At 45.8% G+C, this 27,797-nt stretch overlaps 1 protein-coding gene across 1 annotated transcript in view; it reads right to left on the reverse strand.

Moving 5' to 3' along the window:
* The window catches only part of VASH2 (vasohibin 2), a 66,911-nt gene that overhangs the window by 9,109 nt on the left and 30,005 nt on the right, over positions 1 to 27,797 (reverse strand). The window contains exons 5-7 of the mRNA XM_050950252.1: positions 25,486 to 25,560; positions 6,477 to 6,858; positions 1,302 to 1,417 (exon numbers count right to left, since the gene is read on the reverse strand). Of these exons, the coding sequence (XP_050806209.1) occupies positions 1,302 to 1,417; positions 6,477 to 6,858; positions 25,486 to 25,560 (573 nt within the window). The remainder of the gene's footprint in view (positions 1 to 1,301; positions 1,418 to 6,476; positions 6,859 to 25,485; positions 25,561 to 27,797) is intronic.

A 27,797-nucleotide genomic window follows, 5' to 3' on the forward strand; every position in this document is an offset into this window, starting at 1 on the left:
AGGTTGCTGTGCAGCTGACGCTTGCTCAGCAGTTGGCTCTCAGAAAGCCTGAGGCTTCTTTGTAAAGCCAGCAACATTGACACTCCTCTGCAGAATGAACATCTGTGCCATTCGAACAACTGCAGTAGCAGTGTTAAAAACCCAAAGATGAAAATATCCTTCAAGGAGTATATGGGAAGGGAAAGTGCCCAGAGTAGCAGGGCCTTTAACTACTATAATTATCCAGACACTAAATGAGGACTGGAGCCCCTGTGATGGGCCCAAAATATAATGATGCAGATAGAATATTAATTTACATGTAAAATGTAAACCTGCTGTTAAATCAGCAGCTGCTATTTGCATTAAATATACATTTAGAAAGTCAGTCTAACTTCTTTCTTAGCTGCTAACAAAGTCCCTCTGAAAAAAGTATCAGAGGGGTAGCCATGTTAGTCTGGATCTGTGAAAAGCAACAGAGTGTCCTGTGGCACCTTATAGACTAACAGACGCCTGTTAGTCTATAAAGTGCCAGAGGACTCTGTTGCTTTTTACTGAAGAAGAAGTGCTCATCATAAACAGTGATGAATTTGTGGCCACATAGGTACTTCATAGGTGTCAGTTTGCTGCACAGCACAGCCTTTCAGAACTTCACTCCAACAACAACATGGCTAGAACTTACATCCCCTGACTCCAAAAGCACAGACCTTTACCACTTGACCTCTATGAGAATTTCCATTAGCTTCTAGCAGTCAGGGGCGGCTCTAGGCATTTTGCCACCCCAAGCACGGCAGGCAGGCTGCATTTGGCAGCTTGCCTGCGGGAGGTCCGCTGGTCCCGCGGCTTCGGCGGACCTCCCGCAGCCATACCTGCGGGAGGTCCAGAAGTCACAGGACCAGCAGACCTCCCGCAGGCAAGCCGCCGAAGGCACCATGCCTGCCCCCCCAGCAGCGCTGGCAGAGCACCCCGCCACGGCTTGCCACCCCAAGCACACACTTGGCGTGCTGGGGCATGGAGCTGTCCCTGCTAGCAGTATAGAGCCCATGATGCAAATTCTGTCCCTCCAGCAGCTCTGTTATTAAGAGACCGCGTAAAGAGCATGCACAATACCACCATGCTATTAGCACTGACAGCTGGAGCCATAGGATTAACCAGAATATCTATAGCATACACAAATAGGGAAACTGCTATGGTGGGTGAATCCCAATATTCCTCCAAATCTGTAGTTTAGCTTTACTGTGTCCTTACACTGAGTTTCTGATTCATCAACAAATGAGACATCAGCTCAAAAAGAACACGAGCGGTAGCAAAGCAGAAATACTCACGATTTGTCTCTTCTGCACACCCGTCTCTGAGGGCTGACCTGCCTTCGGCGAGGGGACAGTGACTTGCCTCGTGATCGCTCTTTGATTGGAGAGTGGGCACTTGAGGGTTTCAGAATCTGAAAGGAGGAAGGGAAGGGAGGCACTGAATAAAGATGCCTATTCAACATTTTAAAAAAAGAAAGACCTCGTGATAATACTGGAGATCAGAGATGAGACAGAGCCTGTAGTCTCTTGAGGGTTGTTTGAATCCTGCCCAGGCTGGGAGAGACTGAAAGCTGTTATCAGTGCCTCATTGTGAAATTAGTTGGTGGCCTCAATCCAGCTTCCAGATACAAAAACCATCACCACAACTGGCCTTCTAGTCAGCAGTCTCAGCAGAGAGACCATGGGACGGCAAACAAACTACCTTGTCCCCTTGGGGCAGTTGCCCTCAACTCACAATAAGGCACATTGTGGTAGCATCATGAAGGGAAGCTTGCGCAGCCAAAACAGTTCCTGGAACTGTTCTATGGACGAATAGAAAACTTGAGTCTCAAGGGCTGTCAGCTGGATTCTCTGCAATCAGGGGGTCTTCTTCCCCATCCCTTGTCCATTCACACATCTGGGTAGAGTTCCTCTAGGCTGATGACTTTCACCAGCACTACATTCACACCACTTTTATTTTAAGGACCTGATCTTTCAAAAGACATCATGTGCATAACTTTACACCTTATGAATAGCCCCAGGGAAGCCCATGGATGAAATTCTGACCCCTCAGAAATAAATGGGAGTTTTGCCATTGATGTCAATGGAACTAGGATTTCATCCAATGAGACTACACAAAATATGCATGTGCTGAAGTCTCCACAGGATGAGGGCTTTGAAATTGTAACACTCTCAAGGTAAGGACTATGTCTTTTCCATCTTCTGCACAAGGCCTGGGTCCAATGTCACAGCTCAATGCATATATGCAATAAAAATAAACTATGCTTGCTTATTTGATCAGAATACACTTCAGATACTAGCATTCTATCTGGTATCAAATATGTGGAACAGAAGGCTGAAATCATTCTAATTCCATATGCAATTAAATGTGTTACACTAAAATTAGAATACAACAACTTCAGCCTAAGGCTTTCATACCATCATTGTGCCTGATTTTCATCTCACTTAGCACAGTTTTATACCACATTAACTCTACCAACTTCAGTGGAGTAACTTCTGATTTACCCCAGTATGATAGGAAGAAGAATTAGATCCATTATTCTCTATCTAAAAAAACCCATAAGGAATAGCCATCTTTTAAAGATTAGGCAAAAAATAGTGGACCAGTTCCTCAGCTGGCATTAATCATAGTGGTTCTATTGTGGCAGGTTACACCAGCGGAGTGTCTGGCCTGTAATTCCTTTTTAATGGAACAACAATGCAAATTACGCTCCATTCATCCCCATGGCATAGTGAGTGACCACAGTGGGACTGACAAAGTGCAGCAGTTCATCTCGCCCCATGTTTGAACATGAACATTAGAAAGATTTAGTGTGTGTTACAGAGGTGCAGGGTCACAGTACACTTGTTTTCCACATCTGGAGACCCTGGGAAACATTCTGTTCTCATTACATCAGTGTAGATCCAGAATAGTCAGTGGAACAGACAAGAATATGGCTCCCTAGTTCTTTGGTCCTGCATGGAAATCTACCTGTTTCTTCATGCATTTGGGTCTGATGGACACTAGGCAAATAACCTGTTGTCAACAAACCTGTTAATTGGAGTTGACGGGGACAAATCTTTTCTCTGTCATCACAGGGAAACCTGCTAGTGCGCACTAGACACCACATTCTGTCCGTAAAGGGAAGGAAAACAGCGGGGCCTTAACTACACTGGTCTCAGCTGTCTTGAGAAAACTCACTGTCAAGAGATAATTTGCCTAGTGTATTCCAACTCCTATTTGTGCACAGCATAAGCCACCAGAGAGTGGAAGAGCAGGGTGCTGCTGGTTGGCATGGGGGTCCACTGGCACAGTTGTACGTGCGAGCTTTCGTGACACCTGCAAATACTATACATTGTGGAGACCTGCACTGTCAGCCCCTTGCTTGCTTAAGCACTACATTCACTCAAGCTACAAATTCCACAAACATTGTCTTGGCCTAACTGTTATATTTCCCCACCCCGCCCCTTTGTTAAATGAAGGAGCTTCATAGGAAAGCGTGGATGAACAACAGTGAGCTCTATAAAATGGGGATGATGGTACTTGCCTCCTTTGTAAAACACAGAGCTAGGAATGAAAACTGCTATATATGAGCTTATTATTAAGACAAAGCTGTGCATGGAGTGAGATCCGCACATACCAAACTGTACATTCCACGCTGAACAAGGGATGTGCTCCCTCACATGGGTCTTGCTCCAATTCTTGCAACCTCCTTTCGCTTTCTCCTCTTTGGTCACGCAGGCACGTTTGAAGACTTTACATTTAAGGGAGGAATCCTGCTGGTCCTTACTCTTGCAAGGAGCCCCACTGACTCCACTGTGCAATCAGCACTGGTTTCAGTGGGACTCCTCATGGAAGTAAAGCAAGCAGGTTCTGGCCCTTGATTATCTGGTAAAAACCAACATTCAGTATCTTACAATATCCTCCGAGGTTTAATGCAAATAAACTGCCCTGACAGTCTCATCAGCTGGACTAAGGCTGGGTGCCAATGTAGAACTTTGCAGCGTTGCTGTGGGATAGCACAAATGCTTACCTGAGCCTGCACTGCCAACTCCGACAGTTTTTGGCCAATGACAAGTTAAGCTGTAAGGTTTCAAAATAAGCCAGACAATCTCAGACACTAACAACAGGCCAAACTCCCCCCGGGTAACTCCAAAGAATGACCCCCAGCATGAATCAGTTCCATTGTCTGACTGATCTGCAAACAAGCCAGATGCCCTGCCTTCCTGAGAGTAAATCTGATAGCCTCCCCTTCCACTGCCTTCTTGGAATCATAACTATGCTCTGCACAACTCACTCACATTAACTTGAGATGAATGATCTGGGTGAGGAAAGTGCCTGAGGACAGAAGCCAGGATGAGGACAGTCACTTCAGACCCACATCTCATCCTCCACATGTGTACGTTGACAGTGGCAGGAGAGGGGGCTGTAGCAGCAGTGCTAGGAAGTCTCTGTTTAGGCAGATTTACCACCCATTTTCAATTGTGCTATCTAGTGCCTATGCACAAACTGAAATGGTAGAGGCAGGCTCTGTAACACCACACCACATGTAAGAAGTACTCTCTGCCCAGAGAAATGATTCATTCTTTGGAGGACGAGGAGGGAGACAAAAAGTCAGAAGTGGCATGTGAAGGAACTTACAAATGATGCCACATACCTCTCGGAAAAGGGAAGCAGCCCTGCACTTCATGAGTGCATCTGCTTTACCCCAACTGCTGACAGATGGCTGGAAAGACATCAAATCCAATTTCATTGCAACTGAAACCTGCTCTTCACCCCCAGCTGTCACTGAAGCATATTCCCAGGGCCGGCACTATCATTTAGGCAGCCTAGGCAATCGCCTAGGGCGCCAGGATTATTTGGGGGGTGGCATTTTGCCGCGGGGGGGGGGGCGGCAGGCGGCTCTGGTTGACCTGCCGCAGGCATGCCTGCGGAGGGTCCGCTGGTCCGTGGCTCCGGTGGACCTCCCGCAGGCATGCCTGCGGCAGCTCCACTGAAGCCACGGACCAACGGACCCTCCGCATGAATGACCGTGGCAGGTCAACCGGAGCTGCGGGATGAGAACGGGGGGCGGCGAAATGGCTGTGTGCCTAGGGCGCGAGAAACCCTAGTGCCGGTCCTGCATATTCAGGAACTCCAACCAGAAAGGGAGTCATTCTCAACTCTTTGGCAACTGCAGACAGAGGTCTGCAAGTGTCCTCTAAGCTTTTCAGTCTGACTCTCCAATGGGGAAGTGTCAGCAGTCTAAGGATTAAACAATAACAAAGAAAAATTAATCTGTTGCTGATTCTAAACCAGAGAACCAATCTTGCTGCCATTCGTGAAAGGGAGGACTCTAGCAGAACTTCCAAACCAGATGCAATGAAGGGGTAAGCCAGTTCCAGTCCTCTGCAGAGGAGCATTTGTTCACATGAGACAGCACATGCTCATTAGACCCTGGAGACAGCTACAGTACTTTACATACAACTCCTCTGCAGACTTAATTTCAGGTCTCTAATTGGATACAGAAAACAGTGCACCTCTTGGCAGACTTTTCTGTGCCACAGGAGGCCACTGCAAACTAATACCCTGTTGGCCTAGTTAGGCACATAAGGTGATACTTTAAGCCAACAACTCAGAGGAAACAACAGAACTGCCTTCCACAGAGCCCTCACTATGTCCCTTCCACAAAGAAATTCCCCACTCTGCCCCCAGGAGACAGCAGGACTCACTTCCTCGACTGGTGAGAACAGGCTGGAAGGCAGTTATGACTTTGGCAGCACAAAGAGGTTGGAATATAATCATAATTCCTCTTCTGAGGAATCCTCAGTGCGGGAAGAGCTGGCATAGCTGGTTCCTACACTCCCCTCTGCCCACAACTCCTACTGCGGAAGAGGAGGCACAGCCAGAGTATGCTGCCCTTGGTTATACTCAGTTGGCCGATGGTCCCTGGGAGACCACTGTCAGCAGGGGCATGTTACAACAGCCTCAGAGCTGCTGTAACATGCAACGGGGTTGGGCAGTTAATCAGGGAACCAGAACTGGTTCCCTGACAGCCTGGGACCACCTCTTTGCTGTCCCAAGCAGCAAGTCAGTGCAGCAGAGAATCCGGGGCAACAACTGGAGCATGCACATGACTCCCCAGACACCAGAGATTCACTAGCTCTGCTCAGTGATATTCTTTCAGGCTCAAGACTCAGCAAGCTATTTGCTCACAGCAGACTGGATATTTACCCCTTATAACTAGGAAAAGTTCTGTGCCACAAATGTCCGGTGAGGACGGAGCGATCCTACAAATAAAAAGTTACAGAAAAGGACTTGAAAACATGCAACACAGTTGAGGAGAAACACAGAGGGACAGATTAGATGGACACACCAGGTCTGATTCTAATCTCACACTGGTTTTAGTCTGGTGTAACTCCATTAACATCAACAGAATTACTCCCAATTTACTCCAGTGTGAACAAAATCAGACCCAGACTCCCAAGGCATTATAGAAATCATGCACCTACCTTCATTCTCATATCCCTGGCATATTTCTCCAGCTCCTTCCTTATGTCTGTCCGCATCATCTTTGCTACATTGAGGACCAGCTGCTTCCACTCAATGGGCTGAAAGCTGTGTGGCTCATGTGGGACGTATAATCCAATTTTTACTTTTTTGACTGAATGTAGATACTTTTTATAGGAATCTTCAAATTCAAAGACGAGATCGGTCAGAGTTCGATAGGTCAAAGGTTTGTCCATCAGATCTGATCTTCTGCTCATGCCCAGTGACCCGTACCGGCCATTGCAGTAAATCCCAAGCACCACATGATGAAAATAGTTTCCTGAGAAGTGGGTTTTAAAGCTGATGGGGAATCGTTCCATGGAAGGCTGCCCATTGGTTAAGTATCTGTTATGCATTGTGTCAAGGCAACTCTGAACAAAGGTTGTAAAGCAAATATTGGTGCAAGAGGACTTGCAACTTCCACCCCAGGAGCTCAGACTCCTTTATAAAAACATTCACTCCCACAATGCCCCTGCAAGGTAGGTGTTATAATACCCATTTTACTTAATGGTGGATGAGGCACAGTAAGCTTAGGTCATTTGCCCCAGGTCACACACAAGTCAGTAGCAGAGCCAGGAAGGGGCCTGACTCCCAGTGCCCTGACCACACCTGTAAAAAAGGCAAAGCCAGATCCGTATGCAGGAAAACTAGCACGTGCCCCCAGCATTCGTTCCTTCAACTAATACCATGCAGAGTTCCTCAGTTCTGCAGTCTCAAGGACTTTCCTTTGGTTCCATTTTGGAGCTGGCTGCTGCTCAGAGTTTTCCACATCTCCACAGCCTTCAGATGCTATGAAAGATCCCACACCATAGGTTTCATTTGAAGAGGTTTTTATTCCTCCAGTTTATAAAATCACCTTCGTTCTGACAAGTGCCATGTGAGTGTTTTTGTCCTCAGATATCCCATTAAATGCAGAAACAAGAGCAACTGGGTTAAAGGATTCACTCCAGACTCTGGCACAAAGAGATGACCAGGAGTAGCCGTCTTTTAACCTGACCATGTTATGGTGATCAGCCATTCCAAATTCTGCCTTACAGCAGCAGAATACAGTACTCCACAGGGAAGCTACGTGTAGTTATTTAGATCATTTCCTCAACTCATGCTGGTGCCACCTCTGTGTGATCATTTCTGGAGTGGCTTCCTACAGATTCAGGACTGGTGCTGGTTGGTTCCAGTGGGAGCCAAATCCAGCCATCCTTTGCCAGCTAGGAGATTGGACAAGATGTGGTCTTAAAGGGGAAACAGAAATGATCCTGACATCCTTGTGCAGGCAAGTCTCCCTCTACATATTAGGACAGATGGGTTGGGCCTTCTGAATACCTAGCTTCTTCTTTTCTTGTTAATCATCACAAGCAAACCTGCCCAAAGAACCCAGCAAGTCCCACTGGGCCTCAGCCCCTTTTTTCTTCTATCTAAGCTGGGGAGGTGCTATTGTTCATGCTTTTTTGTTTCTTCCATCACCTCACCAACACCTGACACTAAATGCCTACCCTACTCCATGTGTGTCTGGAATGCCAAGTATGTGACAACTGCTCTCTTGGCTACTACATCTGGCAACTGAATCAGGGACCTCTGAAGCTAAACATATGAGCTGCTACAGCCTGAGCTTTAGCTGTAGGCTATAACAACTCATATCCTCTGCATATCAGCACGGCATAACACCCACCCACCGTTGGGTTACAGATGCAAGGGGCACAGATATGGTCAGCAGCAGCATACCAATCAAATTATCTAATTAGATCCTTTAGGCCTGGTTCTGCTCTCAGCCACATCAGCGTGAGTCAAGAGTAACTCTTTAAGGTCAATGGAATCAGACCAGCGTGAAGCCAGTGTGAAACAGAAAAGCAGGCCCTTTGCCCTCAGAGTAAAATGGCCTCCCCTCAAGTTAAAGGGCCAGATCTTGACCTGCATCAGAGAGAGCCACTCAATGCAGCCAGAGGAAGGACTCTTGCCCTGCCTCAGGGGCTGTTAAGGGCTAGTTTAATCCCAGAGCAGTCTCTATTTCAAATTCCACTATTCTAAGCTCCCTTCCTTCAGGGCCATTACCATGGCCAGGGCTCACTGAAGCAAAGCATACGCTGTCCACACCCATGGCACACCCCTGTGCTCCTCCCTATCATAGCCAGCTGGTTATTCCAGAACCCTCAGCTGCTCCAGTAGCATAAAGGGGCTGGAGCAGAGGACAGAATCTGGATCCTCAGCTGCTTGTGCTGCTCTGTAATTGGGTTTCTTGGCGAGGTAAAGCTGCTAAGTCTTCTCTGTGGTGGAGGCAGGGGACATGGCTACTGGAAAGGTAGCGGTGTTGGGGTATCCTTATGCCCAACTGAACCCTGGTTGCTGGACCAGGCCTAGAACAGCCAGAAGAAGTTAGAGGAGCCTTCAGCCCTTAGAGAAATGCTCTAAGTTACACTGTGGGGGAGAATTAGAGGAATAGGCCTAGCACAGATCAACCCAAGATCCAGAGGAATACAAATGGTTTAAGACTATCGCCAAGCACTCTCACCCACACTGCCCTGACTGCAGCTCAAGATCTGGCCAAAATCTCTCAGGCCTGGTCTACACTACGTGTTTAAACCGAATATAGCAGCATTAAACCGATTTAACTCTGCACCCGTCCACACAACGAGGCCCTTTATATCAATATAAAGGGCTCTTTAAACCGGTTTCTGTACTCCTCCCCAACAAGAGGAGTAGTGCTGGAATCGGTATTGCCATGTCGGATTAGGGTTAGTGTGGCCGCAAATCGATGGTATTGGCCTCCGGACGGTATCCCACAGTGCACAATTGTGACCGCTCTGGAAAGCGATCTGAACTCGGATGCACTGGCCAAGTAGACTGGAAAAGCCCAGTGAACTTTTGAATTTCATTTCCTGTTTGCCCACCGTGGAGCTCTGATCAGCACAGGTGTTGATACAATCCCAAATCAAAAAACAGCTCCACCATGGACCGTACGGGAGATACTGGATCTGATCGCTGTATGGGGAGACAAATCTGATCTATCATAGCTCCATTACAGAAGACAAAATGACAAAGCATTTGAAAAAATCTTCAGGCTGTGATAGAAAGAGGCCACAGCAGGGACTCAGCACAGTGCTGCACGACAAGCATAACGGAAAGCCACAGAATCAAATGGACGCTATTGGAGGGAGGGAGGGGGTACCGAGGACTCCAGCTATCCCACAGTCCCCGCAGTCTCCGAAAAGCATTTGCATTCTTGGCTGAGCTCCCAATGCCTGAAGGGTCAAACACATTTTCCAGGGTGGTTCAGGGTATATCTCGTCAATTTAGCCCCCGCTCCCGCCCCGTGAAAGAAAAGGGAAAAAAATCGTTTCTTGCAATTTTTCAACATCACCGTATGTCTACTGCATGCTGCTGGTAGACGCGGTGCTGCGGCGCTGAACAGCAGCATCCCCTCCCCTTCTTTTCCTGATGGCAGACATTAAAAAATGGTGGAAAACCATCATCCCGTGAGTGTTCCTGGCTGGCCTCAGTGAGGTCGGCTGGGGGTGCCTGGGTAAAAATGGGAATGACTCCTGGTCATTCCTGGCAGATGGTACAGAACGGCTGGTAACCGTTCTCATCATAGCAAATGGAGGCTGAGCTCTATCAGCCCGCCCCCCCTTCATGTCTAAAGAAAAGATTCTGTACTGCCTGGACTATCATAGCAGCGGGAGGCTTCGTCCCCCTCATTTTCTCTCACTAAAAAGTCAATGTTTCTTATTCCTGAATTCTTTATTACTTCATCACACAAATGGGAAGACAGTGCCACGGTAGTCCAGGAGGGTTGGGGGAGGAGGAGAGCAATGGGTGGGGTTGTTGCAGGGGCACCCCCTAGAATGGCATGCAGCTCATCATTTCTGTGGGATCTCTGGGGCTCTGACCCAGAGCGGCTGTGCTCTCTGGCTCTCTAGCAGACTTGCCCCATATTCTAGGCAGGACTGACTCTATTTTTATACAAAACATAAGAAGGGAATGACCCGGGGAGTCATTCCCATTTTTGTCCATGCGCCCCCGGCCGACTTCAGCGAGGCCAGCCAGGAGCACCCATGACAGCAGCAGATGGTACAAAAGGATTGATAATAGTCATCTCATCGCCAATTTACAATGGCAGATGGTGCAATAGGGATGGTAACCATCTCTGCTACCTTGCAAAGGCAAATGAATGCTGCTGTGTAGCATTGCAGTACCGCCTCTGTCAGCAGCATCCAGTACACATATGGTGACAGTGACGAAAGGCAAAACAGGCTCCATGGTTGCCATGCTATGGCATCTGCCAGGGCAATCCAGGGAAAAAGGGTGCAAAATGATTGTCTGCCGTTGCTTTCATGGAGGAAGGATTGAGTGACGACATTTACCCAGAATCACCTGCGACACTGTTTTTGCACCATCATGCATTGGGATCTCAACCCAGAATTCCAATGGGCAGGGGATACTGCGGGAACTATGGGATAGCTACCCACAGTGGAATGCTCCAGAAATCGACGCTCGCCTCGGTACATGGACGCACACCACCGAATTAATGTGCTTAGTGTGGCCGCGTGCACTCGACTTTATACACTCTGTTTTACAAAACCAGTTTCTGTAAAATCGGAATAATCCCATAGTGTAGACATACCCTCAGTATAGAAGACAAGGGATGACCCAATAAGGAAAATGTGGCATATGCAATTCCTGATCCTGGGATCTTTGGCATTCCCCCTCTGTCTCCACCCCCCCCCCCAAATTCTTTAAAAACACAAACATAATAGGCATTACATAGTTGAAATGGCATAGGACATTAGTCTGAATATTCTCCCTGCCTATAGCCTGCTTTCCTCCCCGCTTCCTGCATACCAGGAGTGCCTGACAGCTGCTTAGAAATTGGAGAACAACAAACTTTTTACCAAGACAAGAAAAGAAAAGATGAGGATCCTGATTCTGAGTTCACTCGAACTGACACTATATACTTATGACAATGTAACTCCTTTGAAATCAATGGAGTTACTCTGGATATACAGTAGCATCAACTCAAATTCAGCCCTTGGTTCCTAAAGCGGTGTGAAGAAGAATACCCAGTGATCCTCATATGTCCTCTAAATTCTTTTCTCCAGGTGGTTTCACCCAGCTGGCACTGGACAAGTTTCACTTTGTGAGACCACCACCATTTTTTCCTATTCTTCTCTTTCCAGCATGAGCATGTCTTGGAATCCCTGAAACTCACTAGAAAAGGATTCCAGGATCATCTAGACCCAGAGGTCTAAAGTCAGTACTCCAAAGGTTAAATCATATTGATGTTTTTCTTTGTACTGCACCTCAAAACAAACAGTCGGCCAGATCTTCTGCTGATGTCGGCATGGTTCCATTGACTTTTAACAGACTTTTGCCAATTTACCCGAAGTTACATCACCTCTCTACCCAGTGAAACCAGAACATGAACTCTAAGTAGGAGTAAAACATGAGCTCTAAGTAGGAGTAAAAGCCTTTGGAGGAAGGAAACGGCTTTACTTACCATCAGCTATCACAGAAACAACTGCTGTGAAAATTAACCTTTAGGTGCATGATGCATCTGCTAGGCGACAAGTCAATCAGAATCTCCACCAGAGATGAAATGAAACACACAGCAAATTGGTTAGAAAGGCAACTTAGATCTTCCCCTCTGGCTGGGTGTCATTATCTCCTTTCTATTCTTCTCCCTCCCACCCCCCACACCCACACACAAGTAGAGCTGTGCTGCAGCAAACAGAAGGCCTCTGGTAAGAACGAGAAGAGAGGGGCTCTACATGTGAAAAAACCTCACTTATTTTGTATCTTCCTAACCATGGTTAAGGCCTGGAGTCATTAAATCCAGAGTCACTCCACTGAAGTGGAGGATTAAATAGGAATCCAGCACATTCAAGGCGGCAACATTTTTGAGAAAAAAAATTAACCCCTGCGCATCAAACTGAAGAATCTGATACAGAGATAACACATTAAAAGAAGTAGAGATAAACATAGCAAGCCTGGTAGGTCTACATCTTCTGCACATTAATAGACTCTCCCCATCAACCAATACGCATTTCTTGCAACACAGAATAAAAGAACAAGCCTGCAAAGTAGATCGTTTAAGCAGCCCAGAAATCCAAGCACAACACATGGTGCAACTGGATAAACCATGGCAGTATATGCATCCCGCCATCCATCTACTACCTTCAGATTACAGTAAACACAGATTCTGATCTTAGCTACACTGGTGTAAGTCAGGACTATCTCCATTGCATTCAGTGGTCTTGACTGTAAGCTCCATTACACCTGTGAAAATCAGGAGTATCCCCACTGAAGTCAGTGGAATTAAATGAGTGTAAATCCAGTGAGAGATCAGAATCAGGCCCAATGCAGTTACATCAGTTGGAGAATTATGCCTACAATGGCTTCATTTAAAATGTGACCTCACTCTTCTAGTAACAGAATGCAATATTCTCTATATACTAAGATCAGGTTACTATCAGAATGCAATATTCTCTATATACTAAGATCAGGTTACTATGGATAGACTCTTTTAAAGGCCTATTCTATTTATTATTCTATGTAACTGTCTAAACCAATGCCTTTTGTTAGCACCTATTAAACTTTCAAGTGTTGCACTGTTCTGCCACAATTGTTCCCTTCATTATAAAAGGGTTTTAACCCTGTTTCACTCTGAGTAGCTCTCTACTAAATCCACACAAAGCCTCCACGGCCACCTGCCCATATGCACACGCTTCTATCATAAGGTCTCAGAAGTCGCAATTTAATTGCATTAAGCTCTAAGTAGGAGTAAAAGCCTTTGGAGGAAGGAAACGGCTTTACTTACCATCAGCTATCACAGAAACAACTGCTGTGAAAATTAACCTTTAGGTGCATGATGCATCTGCTAGGCGACAAGTCAATCAGAATCTCCACCAGAGATGAAATGAAACACACAGCAAATTGGTTAGAAAAGCAACTTAGATCTTCCCCTCTGGCTGGGTGTCATTATCTCCTTTCTATTCTTCTCCCTTCCACCCCCCACACCCACACACAAGTAGAGCTGTGCTGCAGCAAACAGAAGGCCACGACATACCCATACCGCTCTCAGTCACATTTTTGAGAGACGTGGGTCTGTCTGCAGGGCTGGGAATTGGGAATTCAGTTCTGTGCTACAGCACACAAGGCACAACATGCCAGAGGTGGAAGACGCAAAAGTGGCTACTCCCTCCAGATTCCAGGCTACTGCAGGGACCTATATAGCTCTGGTTATAAATTAGAGCAGTCTCCCTGGGGCTATATATGGGCTGTACAGCTGTCCAGAACCCCCTACAGCACTCAGGTATGCTAATCTCCCAACCTGCCTCATCTTGCCTGACATCTCCTATTCCAAGGGTCACAGGAAAGGGTGGGAGATTCCACAGGGTATTTGTCAGCCTGCACAACTCCTATGCAACATGAATTCTCCCCTGGCCTCTTGGAGTTCCTTAATTGTCTCTATACACCACTGGAGCACATATGGAAAATGAAGCATGAGTGGACTCACCATTCCTCACCCCCAATCCCGTGGCAGAAATTCCCAAGAGCTAATCCTGGTTCTGATACAGATTCCCTTTGAGGCTTTACACTAGTCATTTAGCCTCAGTTTCCCCATGGGGACATTAATGGCTTAGTTAAAGGGCCTGGTTATGATCTCTCAGATAGACCAGGTGGTTGAAATCAATGGACATGCACCAGAGTAAAATCAGTGACAGGAGAATCGGACCAAAGCTTGAGGGGCTTTGAAGATGGGCCAGATTCCCAGCTGGTACAAACTGGCATAGCTCCATTGAGAAGTATTTTAATAAATTCAAAAATAGAAGTTAATGGCCTGTACAAAATAAACATTTTCTTTCAGTAGAAATACTGGGCCACATTCCTCACCCCAATACACTGGTTTTACTCTTATTTTAAAAACGGAGCTATTCATATTTAAGTCTCCTTTGCTTTAACGGTAGCAAACGCTGGAGATGAGCCCAAACCCAAATTCCTGCTCTGAAACCCCCCTGCTACCGTAATCCTTGGGAAAATTCCAATCCGGATCCAAACTTCATAATCTTGGGTTATCCCTATAACTGACCTGAATTGGAACACAAAATTGAAAGACACCTGAACTCTGAGGCTTGCCTGATATTCCTCTCACACTGGTGTAAATGAGAAACACCATCACTGAGGTCAATGGAGTTACGTTGGCTCACATCAGTGTAAGCGAGACTAGAGCTGAGAATCAGCTCTAGTCTAAGTTGGATTGATCACATCTTCCACGGACACTTGAGTCTATCTAGGGTGACCAGATTGCAAGTGTGAAAAATCAGGACACATTTTTCTGGAGTAGGGGTAAAGTTGTGTATATAAGAAAGTCCCTAAAATTGGGACATCTGGTCACCTAAGTCCATCTGAAAGCATCTTATTAACACTGCATTCCAAACCTACTTCATTATCAATGGAACAGTCATGATCATTTCACTGACAGCATGATCATGGCTTTTAAATTAGACAGAAGTACTCAAGTTGCTGGATCTCAGCCAGTTGTAAGTTAAAAATCCAGGTGTCACATACCTGTTTTCACATATTTGCAGTAGAAACAGATAGTAGCCATTAATTTTTACCAACACCATGCACCACTGATGCAACAACAGCTTTAAAAAAAAATAAAATGAGAATTGGAACACAATGCCATGTTCACAAGAGTCCTAGCAGAAGTAAAGTACCTTCCCTCCCTATCCCCACCAACAGCTGCTCTATGATTACCCTGAAACATACCAAAAGAAGTTTCAGGTCAGAAGACAAACTTTAAACCACTCTCCTTGACATTCCTTATTTATTCTCCAACAGTGACTTCCAGGTCGACTTTCCTCAGTTTGTTAACCTGAACATGATTTTTCAGAGTTCCAGCAGCATGGGCTCAACTCCAGTGTCAAAGTCAAGCTGTCTCTGGGCTGTGTACATCAACAATAAAGTTTCTGGAATGGGCACTTGCAGCTGGCAATATCGGTGTGACAGCAGCTGGCTTTCCATGGTGAGATGAGCTCAATTTACTGCCCAAAATCAAATTTACACAGAGCCAACAATACACAGCACGTAGGACTGAGCTAAGGCCCAAAGACCTTAACCAGTTTGTACCCAGGCCAAACTCCTATTGACTTTGATAGGAGCTTGGACTGAATAAAGACTGAGGCACAAACTGCCCCTTCTACCCACTTGGGAGAGAGGGAAACAAACACCTAGCAGTCCTGGGGAGGAACAGAGATGGACAAACAGGATTGCTGCTTTCAGTGAATCATACCCCCAATTCGTGGACCTTCAGGAAGCTCCTCCACCAGACATCTGCAGAGGTTAAGATGCACAGCTGTGGGAGAGGACTGCTCTGTTGCATTTCTTCCCCTCAGCTTGCTGGGCTCACTATCTACTAACTATCAGCATTAATTTAAGCACCTTCCCCTTCTGCAGCGTGAACCCCTCCCTCCAACCAGGAGCAGCTGCAGAGCCAGCAGGGAATTCTCCTCCAGAGCTAACTGCTAGGAGCTGGAGGGGCCCTAGGAGAGACCACGGAGATATGCCAAGGGCCACTACATAGCTGCAGGCTTTGAGAGCCAAGTCTCTCACACACACACCTGGCCAAAGAAATGATCCAGTCCATGAAGGGAAGGTTGCCTGGATGTCAGTTCCCTGCATGGGATTTTCCTTGAGTAAGGACTTGAGAATTTGTTCTATGGAGAAGAGATATGGACAACAACAGGGGGCTGACCTTGTCTGGCCTTAACCACACTAGGGGAACAGCTGGCATCAAAGTATTTTTTACAGTAAAATGGAGGAGAGATGCTTGGCAAGTTAAATTCACTTCATCGGAGGGCCAGGACTTTTCAGCGGACGATGAAGGAACTGCACAAAGAAGTAGCTTCTGTAGAGACTTTCCATAGAGTCTGTTTCAAGCAAAATGGCCTAGCTGCAAAGTTCTTATCTGAACCCGAGTTTCTCTCAAGGCTTGGGAAGTGTTTATTTCTGGGTTTTGGGTTCAACCCAGCATAAATATAGGGTTCAAGACACCCAAAATATCAGATCCAAGATCCAGAATTTATGCTATTACAGGAGAAAACAAAACAAAAAAAGAACTAAACTGTGTCCTTATAGTTGAGAGGAAAAGCTTGAAAATATGGATCTGAGCATAAATAAGTGGAGCAATGTCTTCCTAAATCTGCAGACAGCTTGAAAACAGCAGCTCTGAAAGGTGTGAATTGTCCCATTCGGCTCAAGTATTAGCTCTAGAAACAAGGAGAGCAGTTTAGATTGTTAACTGTTTCACTGATGGTGATTTTATCCCAAACATTCAGTGCAGTGCACTTATCTCAGACCCCAAATTATCTCCGGCACCTTCCCAGGTATCAAAAGCCATAACAGCCCCTTCCTCAGCTGCCAGAATCACAGGCGCTGACTTTCAGTTTTCCCTGGTGATGCTCCACCCCTGCTCCACCTCAAGGCCCTGCCCCTTCCCCCAAAGCCCCGCTCTCGCTCCACCTCTTCCCACCCTTGCTCCACCCCTCCCCAAGGCCCTCACTCGCCCACCACTCACTGGTCTCCGCCCTCTCCCAAGCCGCCAAATTAGCACCTGCTATTAGCGAATCAGGGCACCACCAAACAGCTGTGGCTAGTGAGTGCTGAGCATCCATGGATGGTCCAGTTCTGGAGCAAACATGGAGTTGGTACCTATGACCAGAATATCCAGATTTGCTCCTAGATGCAGTTATGTGTTTTCAATACAAACATCTATGTCCTATTGAATGAAAACTGAAATAGCAGAGAGCATCACATTGAATTTACTGTCAGATGACTAGCAAGCCCCTGCTGTACTGATTATGCTATTGATTTTCACAATTAATTCCCTAAAATCCTCCATTATTTTACATATCTCCAGCCTGACACATCACAGAGCCCAGACTCCAGGGACACTGCTGAATTTAAGATCATCTGCCATGGAGTTCACATGACTCTCATATACTCTTTTCTTGCCTTGCCCAAGGCTAGGGGAGCGGCACATAAGGCCCCTGGAGTGCTCACTGCTGTGGAACAGAAGATGTCACAAGGCACTGCACTCATACTTAGCTAGAAAAGCTAAGGGGATAAGAGCAGACAGAATGGGAGGTGGCTTCATTTAGGCTGACAAGAGTGAGGCTGCTAACTTGGAGCAAGGCGGCAGAGGGGGAACTAAAACTCGCACCCTTGACATGTTTGTCAGAGAAGGTTTAAGGCTTCAGCAAAAATGGATAAGCTACTTGCAAAAGCATCATGAACCTGCTAGCAATATCAGAGAGGCAGAGGGCCTCACAGGGCCAGCTGTACATAATCAGAGAGGCCCCAAGCAACGTACTGTGGATTCAGATCCAAGTTCTTCAGAGTCCAAGGATGTTTAGATCCAGGGATTTGGTCTAGCTCATTATTACTGGAGCAGATAGCTACAAAGTTCACATCTGGACCTGATCTTCTCCAAGTGTTTCGATCCAGAGTTTTGGCTCGGTCCTTCTCTAATGATAACCATTGTGTACAACAACTATGGCTCCCAAGGAATACAGGCAGGGCTTGAAATAGCGGAAGGGGAGATGGGTGGGAGCCTCTCCTCTGAAACCCGCCATGCCAATGTTGCTCTTTCTAGAGTGCCAACCTTCAGTGTCCAACTAGAATTCAAGTTGCCCAGGAGATTTTCAGTTACATAGAAGGCCTGTTGATAAAGATTCCTCTTGCTCCCTTTTCACAGCATTTATTATTAGCTGTCCAAGTGGTTATAGCTATTAAGTAGAAATCTTCCAACAGTCCAGTTTTCCTGCAGTAAGGGAGTATCTTTCTTACAGAACTCAGGGTATGTCTACACTATGGGATTATTCTGATTTTACATAAACCGGTTTTGTAAAACAGATTGTATAAAGTCTAGTGCACACGGCCACACTAAGCACATTAATTCAGTGGTGTGCGTCCATGGTCCGAGGCTAGCGTCAACTTCTGGAGCGTTGCACTGTGGGTAGCTATCCTGTAGCTATCCCATAGTTCCCGCAGTCTCCCCCGCCCATTGGAATTCTGGGTTGAGATCCCAATGCATGATGGCGCAAAACAGTGTCGCGGGTGATTCTGGGTAAATGTCGGCAGTCATTCCTTCCTCTGTGAAAGCAACGGCAGACAATCATTTCACGCCCTTTTTCCCTGGATTGCCCTGGCAGACGCCATAGCATGGCAACAATGGAGCCCATTTTGCCTTTTCTTACCGTCACCGTATGTGTACTGGATGCCACTAACAGAGGCAGTACTGCAGCGCTATACAGCAACATTCATTTGATTCATTTGTCTTTGCAAGATAGCAGAGATGGTTACCAGTCGTTCTGTACCATCTGCTGTGCCATTGTAAATTGGCAATGAGATGACGGTTATCAGTCATTCTGTACTGTCTGCTACCGTCATGGGTGCCCCTGGCTGAGGTTGGCCAGGGGCACAAAGACAAAAATAGGAATGACTCCCCGAGTCATTCCCTCCTTCATGTTGTATCTAAAAATAGAGTCAGTCCTGCCTAGAATATGGGCAAGTGTGCTAGAGAACCAGTGTACCAGAGAGCACAGTCGCTTCGTGTCAGATCCCGCAGAAATGATGAGCTACATGCCATTCTAGGGGATACCCTTGCAACAACCCCACCCGTTGCTTCCCTGCTCCCCCAACCCTCCTGGGCTACTGTTGCAGTGTCCCTCCCATTTGTGTGATGAAGTAATAAAGAACTTAGGAATAAAACACTGAGTTTTGAGTGAGATAAAATGAGAGGGAGGCAGCCTCCAGCTGCTATGATAGTCCAGGTAGGACATTAAAAACGGAGCGGGGGAGAGGAGCCCAGCATCCTGCTGCTATGATAGTCCAGGCAGTACAGAATCTTTTCTTTAGACATGAAAAGGGGGGGGGAGGGCTCAGCCCCCAGTTGCTATGATGAAGACAGTTACCAGCCATTCTGTACCATCTACCAGGAATGACCGAGAGTCATTTCTATTTTTACCCAGGCGCCTCCAGCCAACCTCACCTGAGGCCAGCCAGGAGCACTCACGGGATGATGTCAAGGACGGCTATCAGTCCTTTTGTACAGTACCGTCTGCCACCGGGGAAGGGAGGGGAGAGGATGCTACTGTTCACTGCTGCTGCACCGTGTCTACCAGCAGCATGCAGTAGACATATGGGGACATATAAAAAAAGTCAAAAAACAATTTTTTTCCCTTCTTTCACGGGGGTGTGTGTGTAAATTGACGAGATATACCCTGAACCACCCTGGACAATGTGTTTGACCCTTCAGGCATTGGGAGCTCAGCCAAGAATGCAAATGCTTTTCGGAGACTGCGGGGACTGTGGGATAGCTGGAGTCCTCGGTACCCCCTCCCTCCCTCCCTCCCTGAGCGGTCCATTTGATTCTTTGGCTTTTCATTACGCTTGTCACACAGCACCGTGCTGTGGACTCTGTATCATAGCCTGGAGATTTTTTTCAAATGCTTTGGCATTTTGTCTTCTGTAACGGAGCTCTGATAGAACAGATTTGTCTCCCCATACAGCGATCAGATCCAGAATCTCCTGTACAGTCCATGCTGGAGCTCTTTTTGGTTTTGGGACTGCATCGCCACCCGTGCTGATCAGAGCTCCACGCTGGACAAACAGGAAATGAAATTCAAAAGTTCACGGGGCTTTTCCTGTCTATCTGGCCAGTGCATCAGAGTTCAGATTGCTGTCCAGAGTGGTCACAATTGTACACTGTGGGATACAGCCTGGAGCCCAATACCGTCGATTTGCAGCCACACTAACCCTAATCTGATATAGCAATACTGATTTCAGCGCTACTCCGGTTTAAAGAGCCCTTTATATTGATATAAAGGGCCTCGTTGTGTGGACGGGTGCAGCGTTAAATCGGTTTAACGCTGCTAAAATCAGTTTAAACGCGTAGTGTAGACCATGCCTCAGTGATAAATCAATGGGATTCACCCTGCAGGCCAGGAAATCCTTTGCAGGACAGGTAGAAATGCAGGGATCCAGGATGGTAGCTGTGGCAACTGTCTTTGAAACTGGTATCCATTAATCAAATAAATGGCAGGTACAATAAGCCATTCAATCTCCTCAATTCTCACCTTCCTAGCATGATTATATGCTGGTCTCTTTTCCCCATACAACTGCTTTGCTTTTTCTTTAACTATACTTTCTGAGCCAGATCCTCAACTGGTGTAAATCGAGGTAGGTGCTTTGAAGCCAGTGATTATATAAGCTGATTTATACCAATTGAGAATCTGATCCTCTGTATTGCACATAAGATTTTCCAACAGTATGTCCTATGGGACCTTCCACTCCCTTTCTGATTTTTTACCTGCACCTGTTTTAATAAGATGAATTTGGAATAAGATGGAAAAGGTTCTCACGGCACTTTTTGGTTAGCTTTGACTCCTTCACCATTACTCCTGTCCGTGAACAGAACTAGTTCTAATGCTTTCTCGCAGTGGATGTGGTGGAAGTTCCATTGTTCTATGGATTTAAACCTGGACTGAACAACGCACAGAGAACACATTAGGGGGCTCATTCCTGCACAGCTGTGCCTGTGATGATGGGGTGAGGCCATGGAAGCAGATAGTTAGATGGGTTCAATTAAGTAGGTAGTTCAGTTAGTTAGATGCATAGACAAGGAGACCTATATAGGTCCTCCTCCAGCTGTTTGCTAGGAATCTAATAGCCATGGATGTGGGAGAGCCTCTGCTAAGCACAGAAAAGCTGCTCTCTTGGCATATGCAGGCACTACAATACCAGTATCTAACTCCTCCCCCTGCCCAAATACATCTAGTGCGAAAGGAAGTTCTGTAAAACTTAATTCTACACGAAGGAGGATTACACAAGTGGTTAAAAAAAGTCTCAGTAAAAGCTGATGGTACAAGCTGGCAAGCAGCCTGATTAAAGTGACATCTCCCTAATCTGCTCTGCACTAGCAGGTCTCAGCTTAAAGACTCCCACAGAGGGGTGCTGTGTTGGTCTATGCCCTTTTTGGTATCCAAGCAATGAGGAAGCTTGTCAGCACACAGAAGTTGTTACAACCAGTATCTTATTTCCACAGACAGAGAAGGGAACCGGAGGGTGATGCAAAAGTCAGGGAAGCGGCTCAGCCACATTTGAAAAGATCATCTTGATATTTGGGGGAGGGACATGGGGGGAGGGAGGAGAGAATGACAAATAAATGTCTCCTAAGTGGAAACCAAGGCACAGATGCTGACACTCACTGTTGCCTGCACAGAGAGGACAGTGTCTGGGGACAATCCAGAGGTTGTGACAAAACAGCTAAAATACACCAAGGGCCTGATCTAAAGCTCAGTGAAGTCTATGAAAAGACTCCCACTGATGTCAATGGACTTCGGATCAGGTCCCCAGTGCTCGTCCTGAAAGGACCTCCACAGACTATCCTTGTCAAGACCCTTTACATAAATACATTTCCAGCCATAGGTGCTGACTGTGCGCGTGCTTCGGGGCTGAAGCACCCAAGGAAAAAAAACTGTGGGTGCTCAGCACCCACCGGCAGGCCCCTCCTTCCCCTCCCCCCAGCATCTCCTGCCAATCAACTCCTCCCCCTCCCTCCCCACAGCACCTCCTGCCTGTTGAGAATCAGCTGTTCAGCAGCGTGCAGGAGGCACGAGGAGGGAGGGGGAGGAAGAGACAGAGCGAGGGCAGAGCTGGATGACACATCAGGGGGGACATCCCCAAATGCCAGGGAGTGGAAGAGGCTGAGGGCCAGGAGCAGAAAGGGCAGGACTAGCCCCTTCTGGCCGCTGGGACACTACTCTGCAGCGTGGCTGCCTGGCTGGTGGCTGCCGGCTGCCTGAGAAAGCCTGGCTGGGGATGCAGCTTCTGTTCTTCACCAAGGCTGGGTGCCAGATGCGAGCGAGCGAGCCTGAGCCCTCTGGCACATTTCCAGCTCACTCAGCATGCCTCCTACACAGCCCCCAGCAACTACATTCACAAACAGGCACTGAGGGCATCACATTTTGCACAAGAAATTTTGATGGTGAGTTTTGAACATGTAGCCATACACATGACACCTGGGCTGGTTACTAGTTCCTGGGAGTTCAAAGTCTACAAGAGCAAGGCGCTCCTGCAGGAGGGTCCATACTCTCCAGGGCAGCAACTCCAGGTATCTGGAAAATGGGTGAGGTTTTCTAGGGAAACAAACAGGAAAGCAGTTTTTATTCAAGTGTTCCATGAAAAGAAAAAAACCAACTGTGCTTTTTCGGTAGGAAAGTGAAAAAATTTCAGCCAAAACCTGAAAATTGCCAAAAAATTATCCAGAAAATGCTAAAAGTTTCCAATTTGGGGGCTCTCGGTTTGCTGACCAAACATTAATAAGTTTTCAAGGGAAGCAGACAATTCCCACAAAAATGGTCATTTCCTTGAGAACCAAATTTTATGACAAAAAATTTCAACTGAAATTTTTTCTACCAGGCCTAGCAACAAGATATTTAGGTGACATGTCCATAAGCATTCTGCATGCATGCAGGTATATACACACAAACATATGGGAATGCAAGTAATAGGATAGCATAGGACCATAACACCATGATTATAGGCATCACAGATCATCACTTTTGTTCCTGGAGTCAGTCTTTGGCCCTCATAGCTTGATGCCCTAAGTGTGCCTAGGATTCCCAGACCTGCATAGTCACTATACTAGTAGCGGTCCTTTTGATTTTCAGTGGGAGGGTGGGGGAGTTTTAGGTGTGGGGATGGTCTCTCCACTTTTATGGACCCAAAATAACATAAGATCTGATCTGCCCTTATACTTCTACCATCCAGAAAGTGAAATACTATCAGATGACCAGAAATTACGTTATTTTCATCCCACACGTGGCACCCTAAGGCTTTAACAACATTCCAGGGATACCCAAAAGTGCCACTTCCCCACCCCTATTTAAAACCTGCCGGAAAGGTTGTTCATGTCCAAGAGGGTAGAAACCATCAGGAGAGAGAGATAACGAACATCTGCAGGCCTAATTCTGAACTTTCCTATAGGTATAAATTCAACTCCATTCAAGTCAGCAGAGTTAAATGGGTGTAAAGCTAGCATGAATGAGATCAGAATTAAACTCAATGTCTCTTTTCCCTTTCCTATCATTTTAACCAAGCACAAATGCATTGTAGACTTGAGGGACCACTCATGAGCCAAAATACACTGTTAGAACAGTTCATTGTAACATGGACTTCGCTGACCCAACAGCCACTAGCCAGGCAAAGTCAGCTCCATCCAAAGGAGATGGTTGGCTGTGATTCCTTTCAGATGTAACACAAGAATTTTAAAAGACATCTTTGCAAATGAAGATCAAGTTGTAAAGATTCTGGCCTTGAGTCTCCCAGTTTCAATGGGACGGTTTGGTGCGACTGGGAACAGATCCTGGCCCTCACTCAGATAGCTTGCATAGAAGACACTAGACGAAGCTTCTATTTTGGTTGTGGAGAAGGTGGATGGGAGAGGCAAAGGTGATGGAATCAGCATTTCAGATGTCATGAAACAGGTCTCCTGGAGAAAGCAAGAGATTTCACCTCACCCTTTTGTAGGTAACAATTAAATTGCCGTTAACTCACGCGATTAACTCAATTAATCGCGATTAATCATAGTTTTAATCTCACTGTTCAACAATCGAATACCAACTGAAATGTATTAAAGATTTTTGGATGTTTTTCTACATTTTCAAATATATTGATTTCTATTATGCAGAATATAAAGTGTACAGTGCTCACTTTATGTTACAAATATTTGCACTGTAAAATGCTAATCAGAAGAAACAGTATTTTTCAGTTCACCTCATAAAAATACAGTAGTGCAATCTCTTAATAGTGACAGCGCAACTTAAAATGTAGATTTTTTTTGGTTACATAACTGCACTCAAAAACAAGACTATGTAAAACTTTAGAGCCTACAAGTCTATATTGTAAGTTCAACTTTCACGATAGAGTGCACTACAGTACTTGTATGAGGTGAATTGAAAAATACTCTTTTTTACAGTGCAAATATTTGTAATATAAAGTGAGCATTGTACACTTTGTAGTCTGTGTTGTAACTGAAATCAATATATTTGAAAATGTAGAAAACCTCCAAAAATAATTATAGAATATCATTCATTTAAATGAATAGTTGCCCAATTAAGCATGATTAATTTTTTTAAACTCACTTGACAGCCCCACCCTTTTGCATTTAGGGCCCTCAATGCTCTGTCACTGAACTTCTCAGAGCGCAGGATCAGAACACACATGGTATGCAGCAGCACACGTAGCCCAGTCTTGTGCTACCACAGAACCTTAGGACAAAGCAGGTTAATTCACTGGTACCGGTACAAGGAAGAGAGTCTCAGCCTGAAAGCTCAACATCCTTTACTTTTCTGGGTTTCAATAAGAACCAGAGCATTACTTTACAGTAGTTTAAAGGTTTAGCTACATTACAACATGCACATGCTTAGTTCTGTACACAGCACAATTACAGAGGATCAGTGACAAAAGGCATCAAGACTCAGATAGTACTGTGTTGGGCATATGTTATAGAAACCTAGATAGTACAGACCTGAATTTCAAACTCAGTTAAGAGGCTGTTAATGATTTGCCCAGGATGGCTATGGAAGGGTTAAAGAGCCGAACTAGATAGCTATTTATCTAGGCATTTAGGGTCAGATTCTCAGATGGTATAAACAGATGTCAAAGTCAATGGAGTTGAGTTTAATAGGATTATGCTGATTTACACTAGAAGATCAGACCCTAGTACCACGCTGAATTCCTAATAAGGAGGATTCATTTACTCAATAAATCATTGAAAATCACTTAGACACATGGAGCCCCCTTAACTCACCTTCCACAAGGGCTGTCATACTGCATCCCTAAAGTGCAGATAACCACTTAAATACTAGTTAATGTATCTCCATTGGAACAAACTGCACATGGAGAAAAGGATACATCCCCAGGATAACTGCTTCAAGGCATTTGATAGGTAAGGATTCCCTGGTCATTTCTCTTGCCGTCTCCATTAACCTAGGATAGAAAAAACTTTCAGTCCTTTTAGTGAAAATAGTTAACAAAAATTAAAGGTTCCTCTTACCTTAGTAGGGGCCAAATCCCTTTGGTCTTATTGGGTCCAATTCTCCTCTCAAACCACATTCACATGGCTGTAACTCCACTGATTCCTATAGAATCACTCCTAGTTTACAGTGGAGGGGGATAAAAAACAGGCCTTAATCTACAGGTAGCCAGGACTGAATGGCAGCAGATGTACTGGAGAACTCAGATGTCTCAGAAGGGTCACCCTTAAGTAATGGCTTTTGCTATTTTCCTTACTTAGGGACAGATTCTGAGCCCATCCCTCACATTCAGTAGTACCATGCACCAGCAGAAATCAGTGAGACTAATCAAGGAGAAAGGATCTACCCAGCACGGATAAGGGCATCAGAATCTGAGCCTTAGACTAATCTCTGTGGAGTAGGGACTGTTTCTCATTACGTGCTTATACGGAGCATAGGGACTCTAGGTGCTACTGTAATACAAATTACCAACACTAACAGAATATATTATTATTTCTCTACACCACCACAGAGGTGCGTGATATTTTTATTTAAAAACAAATGCCAGCGATCAACTATTATTAACAAGACAACAGCTCTGCTTTGATCAGGAAAAGCTGGTACGTTTTCAAGTAAGCATTTGTATCTCCTGCTGCAGCAGCATCTAAGTTGAGAACTACCTGCCAGCAGAGTTACAAATGCTTGGATTTAAAATCCCGTCCTGAGGACTGCTGCCGGGCACTGGAATTCAGTAACGATTCGGCTGATGGTGCAGAACAGAATCCTACATGCATCCGACAAAGCTCATGCTCCAATACGTCTGTTAGTCTATAAGGTGCCACAGGACTCTTTGCTGCTTTTACAGATCCAGACTAACACAGCTACCCCTCTGATACTTAACAGAATCCTAGTCGCTCTCCCAGTGCTAAGTCAGAGTAACAAGCAGCACAATCACATTTTAGCCAGGAAAGGAAGTACCTAGGACTCTGAAGACACAGAAAGAGCGTATCTCTCAGGTAGGAAGTTGCCACACATGTAACTTGCCTCAAGCACAGCCAGCCCCAAACACACCACAAAGCACTATTAAGTCAGAGTTTTACAGACTTCTAAAGGGAGAAACAGGATAGCTTTGAAATCTGGACATTTCAGGCACACACCACACCAAATGTTCTCCTTTGAACAGACAGTCTTCCCCTCTGCTCCATACAGCACTGAGCACACGTACAGTACAAAACCAGATACTAATGGCAGAGAAAAGTCAAACAAGATTAGACACTGCATATATTGAGCCAATTGTTGCAGTCTCTCCACTGGCTGCGGCATCAGGTCCCTTGTTGACTACTGTTATAAGTTCATAATTATCACCAGTTCCAGAAGCAGTCAGTGTGGGTAGAATATTAATGTCTCCATTGCCAGGGAGCCTTTGCAAACCAACTGGCATAAACAAGTTGCCAAATTAACAGCGACTTATCTGTCATGGCAACATTCATATTGTTTATCACTGTTACAAAAGTTACATTAAATGTATGTTCTGTTTACAGTTCAAGACAAATGAGTTCATGCATCACAGCTCTCCAAGATATATTAAAACATATTGAAATTCAACATATGAGGCATTCTTCTGGCTTAACAAAGACAGACACACGGTCTATTGGTGCACAACCCATCACGTACTATAGCGGTCTGCCTCTCATCAAAGTCAGTGGCAGAATTCCCATTCAGTGGAAGCAGGATCGTCCCTCCTATTTTTTGTATTAGTGTTCTAGAACAGTAGTAGTCCCTAACAATAGGGATTAGAATGGGATTCAGAGCCTTTCACCATTAGAGCACCAATGTACGTTGACCAGATAGCAAGCATGAAAAATCAGGACAGGGGGTCGGGGGTAATAGGAGCCCATATTAAAAAAAAGCCCCAAACATCGGGACTGTCCCTATAAAATCAGGACATCTGGTCACCCTACCACTATGGAACTAAGTTAAGGGCACTAGTGACCAACAAAAAGTTACCGGTGATCATCTGATGGCTGTTCATGGACATACAGGGAATGAGTTGGCTACACAGTTTAATTTACAGTAGACATCATGGGAAACCATCATAATGCGTATCATTGCTTACAGTGTCAGAGGCCAAGGACTGACTGGACAGGGAACTGCCCACCCTCCACTAGAGATGGCCCCTCCAGGTCAAGGTTGAGACAAGCCAGTACAGTG

This window comes from Gopherus flavomarginatus, chromosome 4 (genome assembly GCF_025201925.1).
Source record: "Gopherus flavomarginatus isolate rGopFla2 chromosome 4, rGopFla2.mat.asm, whole genome shotgun sequence".
NCBI lineage: Eukaryota > Metazoa > Chordata > Testudines > Testudinidae > Gopherus > Gopherus flavomarginatus.